Source organism: Phocoena phocoena, chromosome 9 (genome assembly GCF_963924675.1).
Source record: "Phocoena phocoena chromosome 9, mPhoPho1.1, whole genome shotgun sequence".
Classification (NCBI taxonomy): Eukaryota; Metazoa; Chordata; class Mammalia; order Artiodactyla; family Phocoenidae; genus Phocoena; species Phocoena phocoena.
The window spans coordinates 41,837,619-41,849,936 of record NC_089227.1 but is presented as its reverse complement, the minus strand read 5'-3'; the positions used below and the strand labels follow the sequence as shown (position 1 = coordinate 41,849,936).

Sequence of the window (12,318 nt, the reverse complement as noted above, 5' to 3'; positions counted from 1 at the left end):
AGATATCAACTAAGTCTAACTGTTTTATTGTGTCATTTAGTATATCTGTTGCCTTATTGATTTTCTGTCTGGAAGATCTGTCCATTGATGTCAGCGGAGTGTTAAAGTCTCCTACTATTATTGTATTCCCATCAATTTCTCCCTTTATGTCTGTTAGTATTTATTTTATGTATTTAGGTACTTCTCTGTTGGACGCATATATGTTAACAAGTATGATATCTTCTTGTATTGATCTTTTTATCATTATGTAGTGTCCTTCTTTGTCTTTCTTTATGGCCTTTGTTTTATTTATTTTTTAATTTATTTATTTTTGGCTGCGTTGGGTCTTTGTTGCTGTGCACAGGCTTTCTCTAGCTATATTGAGTGGGTTCTACTCTTTCTTGCGGTGCACAGGCTTCTCACTGTGGTGGCTTCTCTTGTTGGAGAGCATGGGGTCTAGGCACGCGGGCACAGTTGTTGTGGCATGCAGGCCCTAGAGCATGCGGCTTCAGTAGTTGTTGCGTGTGGGCTCAGTAGTTGTGGCGCATGGGCTCTGGGGTGTGCAGGCTTCAGTAGTTGTGGCGCATGGGCTCGGAAGTTGTGGATCACGGGCTCTAGAGCGCAGGCTCAGTGGTTGTGGCTCACAGACTTAGTTGCTCCATGGCATGTGGGATCTTCCTGGACCAGGGCTCAAACCTGTGTCCCCTGCATTGGCAGGCAGATTCTTAACCACTGCACCACCAGGGAAGTCCCTGGTATTCATTTTAAAGTCTATTTTGTCTGATATGACTGTTGCTACCTTAGCTTTCTTGTCATTTCCATTTGCATGAAATACCTTTTTCCATCCCCTCACTTTCAATCTATGTGTGTCTTTTTCCCTAAAGTATATCTCTTGTAGGCAGCATATTGTAGGTCCTTATTCTATTATCCAATCTGCCACTCTCTCTCTTGATTGGAGCATTTAGTCAGTTGACATTTAAAGTACTTATTGATGATTATGTATTTGTCATTTTAGACCTTGTTTTCCAGTTGATTTTGTATTTTTTCTTTGTCCCTGTCTTCCTTTTGATTTTCCTTTTATGGTTTGATGGTTTTCTTTTGTATTATGCTAGCGTACCTTTCTTTTTGGTTTTTGTGAAGCTGTTGTATGTTTTTCATTTGTTATCCTGGTTTTCAAGTATGCTAACCCATAACTATACCTACTTGCTTTAGACTGGTAGTCATATAAACAAACACATTCTAAAAGGTCTACCTTTTCTTACTTCCCTCCCTGACATTTTGTGATTTCGATGTCCTATTTTACGTCTTCATGTTTATCCTTTTGCTGTTCATTGTAGTTATAATCGCCTTCACTGAATTTTTTTCATTTTTATTCTATGTACTGGCTTATTTAAGGGATCTTCAGTCCTTTTATAAATTTGTCTTTCTTGTTGTGACTTTCCCTTTCCTGTAGATTCTTACTTCTTTTCTATTTAGAGAAGACCTTTCAATATTTCTTTTAGGATTGGTTTACCATTGCTATATGCTTTTAGTTTTTGCTTGTCTGAGAAATTCTTTCTCTCTCCTTCTGTTCTAAATGATAATCTTGCCTGGTATCCTAGGTTGCATGCCTTTCCCTTTCAGGACTTTGAATATATCTCGTCACTCCCTCCGGGCCTGCAAAGTTCTGTAGAGAAAACAGCTGATAGCCTTATGGGATTTCCACTGTAACTCACTGTTTTTCTCTTGCTGCCTTTATAATCCTCTCTTTAACTTTTGCCACTTTAATTACGATATGTCTTACAGTAGGGCTGTTCGGGTTCATCTTGTTTGGGACCTTCTGTGCTTCCTGGATATCTGTTTCCTTCTTTAGGTTTCGGAAGTTGTCAGCCATAATTTTTTCAAATATATTTTTGATCCCCTTTTCTCTTTCTTCTCCTTCTGGAATTCCTGTTATGTGTAGATTGGCATGCTTTGTATTATCCCATAGATCTCATATATTGCTTTTATTTTTTAAATTTGTCTGTCTGCTGTTCTGATTGGGTGATTTCTGTTATTCTGTCTTCCAGATCACTTATTCATTCTTTTACATTCTTTAGTTTGCTATTTTTTGCCTTTAGCTCAGTTTTCACCTCAGAAATTGAGTTGTCTAATTTTGATTGGCTCCTCTTTATGGTTTCTAGTTCCTTGTTACAGTGATCTACATTTCTATTGATAGTCTTTCTTAATTCCTTCAGCATTTTTATTACCTCCTTTTTGAAATCAGGGTCTGGTAGACTGGTGAGGTCTGTATCATTGTTCATTTAGGGGGATTCTATTGTTTTTTAAATTGGCAGTAGTTCCTCTACTTTTTCATTTTACTTATATTTCTCTGACTCTATGAATTTAGGAGAAACAGTTACCTACTGTAGTTTTTAAGGGCTGTTTTTATGTGTGAGTGACTCTGTGTAGACCATGTGAGTCCAGTATTGTTGGTGCCAGGGTTGTTTTTGGTATGGATGCTTGCCAAGTCTTTCCTCAGGGTGTGCTGGCCCTTGTCTCCTTGATAGATGGGTGTGTTTGGTGTTTTGGTGACCAGAGCCTGTGCTGGATGTTGGGCAGGGCCTCCTCTTTGCTGTGTGGTTCTCACAGCCCTATTGGGGTTAGAGTCTGCTCCCCAGTTGTTGGAGTAGAGGCCCTAGATCCAATTCTGAGCTGTGGTGTGAGATAGGTGGGACTGGAGTGCTCCCTCTGGGAAAGGAGCCACTGTGTGTTCTTCCCCAGGAGCTTTCTGCCAGGATGTGTGACTCTGTGATGCTGCCTGTCACCTGGTGTGTGTGCCCACAGAAATCACTGTTGCTGCTGCTGCACTCAGGGGCCACCTGCACTACAGGAGTGCTAGTAATCAGTTCAGATTTCAGCCCTGCCTCCACTTGAGCATGCACGAAATTCGCAAAACCCATGGTGGCAGAAGCTATGCCCTGCTGTGAGCACACTGATAATGAAGCTGCTATGGTAGATCCACACCTCTCCCTTACTGAGTTGACAGTGGGGCTCCTATGAAAGATCTTCCCTCCATCCTGTGCATGGCCCAGGCCCACTCCAGGACCTTCGGGCTGTCTCCCCACAGCCAAACTGGTTCCTCTCCCTAGGTCTGTCTGCTGAAGCCCAAGTTTCAGCACCTAGCCACTGCACATACCAGGAGGCGCATGTCTCCAGCTGTGCTGGTCTCTCTACCCTGGGGGGCTGCAGGCCAGCTCCCATACTGTCCTCTCCAGCCTCTGAAGCTCCCTGTGTGTTTCAGCACATTTCCCAGCTGGTGAAGGAGGTTCCCAGGGGTGCAGGTCCTGTCCCTATTCCTCCTCTTCTCCCTTTTCCCTTCGTCTTACTGGTTATGTAGGCATCTTTCCAGCAGCTTTGGTTGTATGAGATCTTCTACAAGCTTTGCAGTACGTATTCTATGAGAATTATTCCACATGTAGGTGTATTTTTGATGTATTTGTTAGAGGAGGTGAGCTCCATATCCCTCTACTCCGCCATCTTGATCTCCTTCACCCAAATTCTTTTAATATATATAAAATGCCTTTTAAATCTATGTTCCATTAAACTCCTCATTGTATTGTGAAGGATAAACAAAATGCTATCACATCCTATTGAAGAGAGCACTTCTTCCACAATGGCCAGTTCCAGTATCAATGGCTATTGCTTATATTAATAAATAAATTAAATATGCTACATATAAGTATTTTCCAGCTTGTATAATGAACTCAGTTATTGCTGAATAATTTCTAGTCATAAAACAGTGCATGTATGACTGGAAATTTTAATGAGCCAATCACTGATTTTTATACAACCTAGAAATTTCTTAGCTATGGAACTATAATTTGACTGGTGAGCTTGCATATCTTAAACATTTTTAGACTTTATTTTTGCCTCATTTTTGCTTGATGGAATTTTTTTAACTCCTGGGAATTTAAACCTGTATGTGTATGTTTAGAACAAAAAATAAAACAACATAAATTTAGAAATGTCTCTTCTCCTTGAGTACCTGTGGGAAAAGTAGAGGTTCATATGTATTGTCTTCAAATATTAGTACATTTAGGATTTTTGAAATGTTACATTTAGTGAATAGATGATTTATGCAAAAATATTTTCTAAAGAGCCTCTTTAAATGTTATTTCTTAATATACCATAATCTTTTAATTCATATACATTGGACTTGTGCTATTCTCATTTGAAAATATACTTACATTGCCCCCTTATAGAATTTGAGGGATCTTATTTGTTTTATTTTTCTCTAGAGTCAGTACTGACTACCCACCAACTTCAAAAGCAGGTAGCATTTTTTCTTCCAGTTTAATTGAGATATAATTGACATACAGCACTCTATATGTTTAAGGTATACAGCAAAATGATTTGATTTATATACATCGTGAAGTAATTATCACAAGTTTAAGTGAACATCTATCTCATATACACACAAAATTAAAGACAGAAAAAAAATTTTTTCTTGTGATGAGAACTCTTATGGTTTACTCTCTTAACAGCTTGCATATATAACATACAGTGTTAATTATAGTTATCATGTTGTACATTACATCCCTAGTGCTTATTTATCTTATAAGTAGAAGTTTGTACCTTTTGACTACCTTCATCCAGTTTCCTCCCCATTTTCTCCTCCCCCCACCCCCTAACCCAAATCTGATCTCTTTTTTCTATGAGTTTGTTTTTGAAATTTAATTGACGTCCAATACTGTTAGTTCCTGTTGCATAACATTCAGTATTTCTATGTATTTCAAGGTGATCACCATGATAAGCCTGGTTATGTATGTTAGCATACAAAGATATTACATAGTTATTGACTATATTCCCCACACTGTACATTTTGTCAAAAGCAGGTAATATCTTTTAAACCAAAGTGCTACATATGAAGGAAAGTTAGGGGCCTCTAATGTTCATTTCCAGCATACACTTCTATGCTTATTTCCTAGATATTAGATAGTCTGCCAGAGAAGGAAAATATTTTTATCTTTAAGATCATAAGTTCCACAGGGGTTATCAAACATAAGCCTTATACAGGAACTCATCTGTCAGAGAAGAAAAGAGTGTGATGGTATTCTTAGCCCCAGCAGGTTAGCACCATATTTTAAACGTATCTTAAATACCTAAAAATTCATATTATGAAAGTTACGCTTTTCTTCATGTTTATGAGAAGATATAAGCTTATAGAATTAGGTTTATGCTCATTAAGTGCCTAATCTAACTCACACTTATCATCCATCATTCATTTTCTTTTTTCTAATCCTATTTTGCCAGACTCTTACCTTCCACTCACTGTTCTTCCTTTCCTTTCCTATAAATATGCCCTCCCTAGATGACTGTACCAATCCTTAGGGCCTTCCTTCCCAGGTCATAGAGATTCTCTCTTGATCTGAAATCATACATGGGAAATCCAAAGTCTTATTTTTAACTGTCCCATTTCCATGCCACCAAAAGCCACCACAAAGAAGTAAAAAGTAACAGGAGGAACTAAAGACTTAGAAAAGCAAACCTACTTTACTAGATCTGCTCCAGAATCACAAATTGAGAGATAAGTGATTGCTCAACAAATGAAATAGAATTATTCATATATACTCATACGTGAAATTAGAAATTTATTACTGTCCTTTTATCTATCTACTTGCTATTAAAATAAAAGGCCATGATTCTGTAATATTAGGTAATGGGATATTTCTTTGATTAACTATCTTTTGAGTCACTAAGTAGAGAAAAAAGGTAGAAATTTACAAAATAGTTCCATTTTGTTTAACGACTTATGTGTTTGAGCTAGGTTTACTAAGAACATCCCAGGTTACTTTAATTTTACAGTAGCCCTAGACTTTTTTTTTTTAATGTATCTATGTTATTTATTTTTGGCTGTGTTGGGTCTTCATTGCTGCGCACGGGCTTTCTCTAGTTGCAGCGAGCAGGGACTACTATTCGTTGAGGTACTCAGGCTTCTCATTGCAGTGGCTTCTCTTGTTGTGGAGCACAGGCTCTAGGAGTGTGGGCTCAGTAGTTGTGGCACATGAGCTTAGTTGCTCTTGTGGGATCAACCCTTGAACCCTTGTCCCCTGCATTGGCAGGTGGATTCTTAACCACTGCGCCACCAGGGAAGTCCTAGACTTTCTAATTAAATATGCAACTTCTGTCATAAGAACCTCTTATGCTTTTTACTGTGAATTTAATTAAGCATTTCTTGTAAGTTCGTTTCAGCATCTCTCATGGCCCACTGAAGTTGAGATTCAGTTGTAAAATGGTAGATTAATTGCCTTTTGTATTAAGTGAAATAAGAATCTCAAATATGCAACATCAGGAAATTTAATTGTGGTCTTCAATTGCTTATTTAATGCATTGGAAAACTGAATACAGAAGTACAGAAAAAAGGGCCAAAGGTTGTTAAATGTAGCACATCACACACATTTTGCACTTCACTTAATGATCCAAGTGTTTATTACTATGAAGTAAATGCACCATTTAAAGAATTAGAGTGGAATTGTAAAATGTTAAAAACTCTAATTAATTTTAGTCTTAAGCATGCAACATGCTCATTTTTGCCTAAAACATTTTCATTATCGTATTTTTCCAGTTATTAAGAAAAATTTTTTCCTTATTGTGCAGCACTAGCATATTTTCTTTATTAAAAGCACAATCTTAAATGCCATTGAGAGTTATATCTGGTATACATTTTTTTTAAGTTTATTTTTGGCTGTGTTGGGTCTTTGTTGCTGTACATGGGCTTTCTCTAGTTGCGGCGAGCGGGAGCTACTCTTCATTGCCATATGCGTGCTTCTCATTGCGGTGGCTTCTCTTGTTGTGGAGCACAGGCTCTAGGCATGCAGGCTTCAGTAGTTGCAGCACGCAGGCTCAGTAGTTGTGGCTCGCCAGCTCTAGAGCACAGGCTCAGGAGTTGTGGCGCACGGGCTTAGTTGCTTTGCAGCATGTGGGATCTTTCTGGACCAGGGCTCGAACCCGTGTCCCCTGCGTTGGCAGGCGGATTCCTAACCGCTGTGTCACCAGGGAAGTCCCTCTATGTTTTAAATGAATAAAAGAGTGTAGTTTTTGACCTCAGATCAGAACAATATATTATATATTGCTTTTCTATACTTAGTCTACAACTAACAGAACAGGTTAAGTGTGTCTTCATGTTTTTCACCAAAAGCTGTGTATATACTACAGTTTTAAAAGGACCATTATCAAAGCATACAGATAATTTCAACTATTAATTTGAATCCAATTACAGTAACTTTTCTCTGATTAAAGGAATATTTAAGATCTAAAGAAAATATCATAATAGAAATATTTTAAGTTAGTACTTAGTTGTACCTTCTCACTTTATTTTACTGTTTGTACCATCATGTGTCTCTATCTGCTGTGAATAGCAAATTCTGTAAAGTAAAAACAACTGACATCATTCTCTTTGAAAACAGACTCCCATTATGCTTACTTATTTCTGGAAATAAAGCTTATGTTTTCTAATTGTGAAAGTAATCTGTGCTCAGAGTAGAAATGTAAGATAAATGCATGGAAGCACAGACAAGAAAATAAAAATTAATAGCATCACCATTATAAACATTTGAGGTACTTAAGGAATTTTAAATAGAAAAATGGAAAGCAAACAGTTTATTTTAGCTGTGTATTTTTAATGTAGAGGCAACAGTTACCTTGAATTTCCTTCCACATAAACTCTTTGTGCATACAATCACACTTACTTTGAATTTAGAAAACTTTCATTAAGTAGTCATTTCTATTTGGTTTTTTTAAATCTTTTTGAAATAATTTTAAACTTACAAAAAGTTGCAAAAACAGCACAGATAATTCCCATTTGCCCTTCATCCAGCTTCCTGTAGTCTTATTATCTTCTACTGTTCAGTTATTTTATGGAGTGTTTATCTTATGTTTTCTCCTTACTAGATTTAGGTTCATGCGTTATTGGGAAGGATACCACAGACCAGAATTAATGTGCCCTTTTTAGTGCATCTTACCAAAGAGTTAATGTTAATATGTATTACTGGTAATGTTAACCTTCATCATTTGGTTAAGGTAGTGTTTGACAGATTTCTCCACTCTAAAGGTACTCATAAAGTCATCTTTAAAGATACAATGAAATAATGGGGAAAGTGTGTCCCTTTGTATAATCCAACCTTTAAAAGAAATAATTTAAAACTTGACAGTCTGTAGGGTAAATACAGAGTCAGCTGTATTCATAGACTAATTTGAGTCCAAATATTACCTGAGCAGTGGAAATTCCAGCTGCTAAAATAATTGCTCTTTGTTTGGAGTCGGTTACCTCAAGAGAAGGGAAAAGCAGGAGTGGATAGGTTTTATTAATTGATATCAATTCTTTGAACTGTTATGAGTCAAATTTGTAAATAAGGAAAAATAGAGGGCCTTCTCTTCCAGATTGATGCTGCAAGCTGAGTAGGATTTAAACAGACTCTGTGGGTTTTACTTGGTGGTAAAAGGAATCTAGTTTAGATAAAAATGGCAGTATTTTTACTTACTTCTCTGTTATAAAACTCTTTTAGTCTCATGTTGCCACCTGGAGCATTAGCCCATAATTACATGGTCCATGTGTGCTTAGAAATTTTCGTTCTCCTCACTACAACAATGCTGTCAGTGTCCAAAGAGCAGGAAGGCCGAGGAACCACATTTAACTGTGTGGCATTATGAGCGTTATTGTTATGTGCGTATTCCTGAAATTCCACATGTAACTAGCAGATCTGCAAGGTTGCTATAATCAACATGTTTTCTGGAGTATAAATTAACAAGCTTAAACATTAAGGGGTTAACCTGTCTGTTTTCCAGCAGCCCCAAAGGGTACATTTTCTTGTTGGCTGCTTCAGAACACTTGATGAAACAAATGTCAAACTTGTCAGGGCTGTCACTAAGAAAATGATCCGTGTAGCAAGGGTCTTCTTTCACTGGGAAAAAAACAGATGTCTTATCTTAGCAAAGAGTGACAAGAACCTACCATCTATCAGAAAAAAAATTTGCCTGCCTTTAGTATCCAGTAGTGAAGAAATACTTCGGTAAAAAAACTTCCTTTCTTTGCAGTTTCATTCATTATGCATTCACTTGTGAATGATATTTGATTTGCTGCCTGAGCTATTTTAATGATTGTATTAATCTTGAACTGTTATAAAGTTCTTATAAAAATTGATGTCTATAGAGAATGGGCTTGAGGACATGGGGATGGGGAAGGGTAGGCTGGGACGAAGTGAGAGAGTGGCATGGACATATATACACTACCAAATGTTACATAGATAGCTAGTGGGAAGCGGCCGCATAGCACAGGGAGATCAGCTCGGTGCTTTGTGACCACCTAGAGGGGTGGGATAGGGAGGGTGGGAGGGAGACGCAAGAGGGAGTGGATATGGGGATATATGTGTAGCTGATTCACTTTGTTATAAAGCAGAAACTAACGCACCATTGTAAAGCAATTATACTCCAATAAAGATGTTAAAAAAAATTGATGTGTAAACTTAGAAACACAAATTAGCACTCCCAAAAAAAACAAAGCAACTTCTAAAATCCTTTCTGGAGCTTTATTATATCTAATTCCAGTGTTTTATTTACAATGATTAAAGTCTTTGGCTGTTATTATTTTGATGATATTATACCGCGGCAATTACGATGTGTTCGACTCTAGCAGCGGATTAAATGCCTTCTCTGCCCCTCCATAATCCTTTTCTGTATCCAGATCACAGCTGTTCTTATACAAAGGAAGAAAGAGATTTTATCTTGTTAACTTACACAAATAGTTTAAAGGCAAAGAAAGGCAAGATATTTTAAGACATTTTCTCTGCATAAAGAAACTTTTGTACCTGTCCTGAACAGGAGGCAGTATTAGGCATGCATTTATTAACTATACTTTATTACTAAGAAAAATTCAACAACAAAAAGACTGACATTATATGAAGAATGTTAGTTAATTATGAAAGTAAATATTATAGATACTTCCTAGTCCTCAGGATCATCAGGGTAACCAAGCTTGTTAAACCAGTAAGTCATATTGCTGTGGGAACTTAGCAGACTGTCCACGTGATAAAGCCTCCACTTTTTTTCAAAAATTTAAAGAATATGAATTTGATAACGGTGATTTTGGCTTATGATGTTTCGAATATTTTTGCTTATTTCTGTTTTCAATAATGTTTTAGTAAATTCAGAAGTGTAACTACTGGATAAGGAAGGATATTATGCTTTTCCAAATTACAGACCTCTCTTTTACTCATCTTTTATTCCACTGTTTCACATAGTTCAGGAAACATTTATTGGGCCCCCCCCATACACTAAATGTGCCCTGTTAGGTGGTAGGAATATAAGATAAAGAAGATAAAGCCCTGCCTTGAACAACATATAAACAAATTCAGTGCTACCTAACAAAAATTTCTTGCCACCTTTACCTGCTGTTTTAACACTTTCTGTCAGTGTTTCACTGACAGAAGACGACAGTGGAAAGTGTGGAATAGGATTTGCTTTTTATTGGGTTGTAATTAAAGTGTAATCTCTAGAGACTCTTATCTTAGACTCTTAAAGTGGAAACTACCTGTTCATTAATAGATTTTCAAGAGTCAATTGAACATAATATCTCTATTCAGTAGAGACAAATTGGAAAAAAAATTAAACAGCACACAGTGGCTATTATGCTTAGATAAATATATTAAAATTACATTGCCAAAATTGATAGTCAGAAACCCCATTCCTTGCAGCCAACATATCTGTAATGATTCAGGTTGATTGATAATATTGATAATTTCTCTGCTTTCCTGGTGTTGACCAAGGCTAAATCACAGGTGCTGTTGAAATTTAGAGACAATGTATATAAAGGAAGCTTTCTCCACCTTAATGTTTATGGGCAAGGGTGTGGTCTTTCGTGGAAAACAAATATATATATATATATATTTGTTATATATATATATGACACTTAACATATATGTTATGTATAAACAATATATATATAAATATATATGTTATATGTATAACATTAACATATATATAACAAATATATATTTGTTATATATATATATACCTTGATTTGCATTTACTTAATAGAGTCAGTTTACTTAATTATTTAATTGTTAGCAAAGCTTAATAATTATTTAATTGAATTTGGTTTTTATACAGAGATGCAGGGTGATGTGTAGTGATATTGATGTTATTACTGCTGTCCAGAGATACTTAAGAAATTAAGCTACTCATACTTTAATTAACTCAGTAAAGAGTTAGACAGTGTTTTTTACTTCCATTAATAAAAATGGCAGGCCTATCAGAAATATTAGGAAAGCAAGACTGCTTTGTACTTACGTGTTGTTGAAGGAACATATATGATGAGATGGGTTATAAAATGTAAGATGAAATATTTTTCCAGATTCTCATTATTTATACTTTGGAGGTCACCATTTAATATTGAACACAAGATACACTTCATTCCTATGGAAGCAGACATTATGATGTCACTTTATTTATTCACCATGTTCCACAGGAACCTGCTATGAATTATGAGGCCACCACTTAGAATCGAAACTGTAGAATGTAAGCATTCTGTCGCCTCACGTGCCCATTTTAGAGTTTCCTATTTTAGAACTGACTGATCTTCAGATAACATGGTGGCACAAGTAATTGGAAAATTGGCAGACCTGTCAAGAAAGTATGCTGGATGAGACCAAAATGCCATGCTGGGTACATAAAATGTCTCAGAAGTTAAATTTACTGTTTTTTATCAAATAGTGAAGTAAAAATATCTGATTGACCCCCTAAAAAGGACACTTTTTAGTAGCAGGTGCTTTCAAAGTAATTCTTAAGTCATTGATAAAATAAGTTGTTTTTAAAAACATACAGAAATTTTTAGTCAATGTGTAGTATAAAACAGCACCCACTGAGAATGTTAATGTTTAAATGTTGCATAATTGTGCCATTTTGTTTATAGCCTTTCCCCTACGATTGCTGGAGTCATGATAGTTAATTCTTCAGAGAAATGAAGTTAAAGTGTATTAAGTATAGGTGATAAAATGCCCTGAAGTTTATATTTTAATGTTTTCTAAAATTTATTTCACAGGAAGATGAAAATGAAGCTGAAAGAAAAAATACATCTCAGGAGCTCAACATGGAACAGAAAAATCCAAAGAAATAAAGGATTTTCTGTAGTGTTTTGAAAAGTTTGCAACTTATGTAGTAGCAGATGAAATTTCTAATTGTAAAATGTTAAATTGTAAAATCTAATTTGCAAAATGTTCTCAATAAAGTCATTGAAAATGAAATAGGAACGTGCGTTTGGAATTTGTATTTTTTAAGAGCGATTTAAACTTTTATATAAAAGTTAGACCGTTAAAATATTTTTTA

At 36.0% G+C, this 12,318-nt stretch overlaps 1 protein-coding gene across 1 annotated transcript in view; it reads left to right on the top strand.

Moving 5' to 3' along the window:
• Positions 1-12,109, top strand: part of PHF14 (PHD finger protein 14) — a 208,501-nt gene extending 196,392 nt beyond the window's left edge. Inside the window, exon 18 of the mRNA XM_065883552.1 lies at positions 12,035-12,109. Coding sequence (XP_065739624.1) covers positions 12,035-12,109 — 75 coding nt within the window. The remainder of the gene's footprint in view (positions 1-12,034) is intronic.
• Positions 12,110-12,318: the final 209 nt, after the last annotated feature.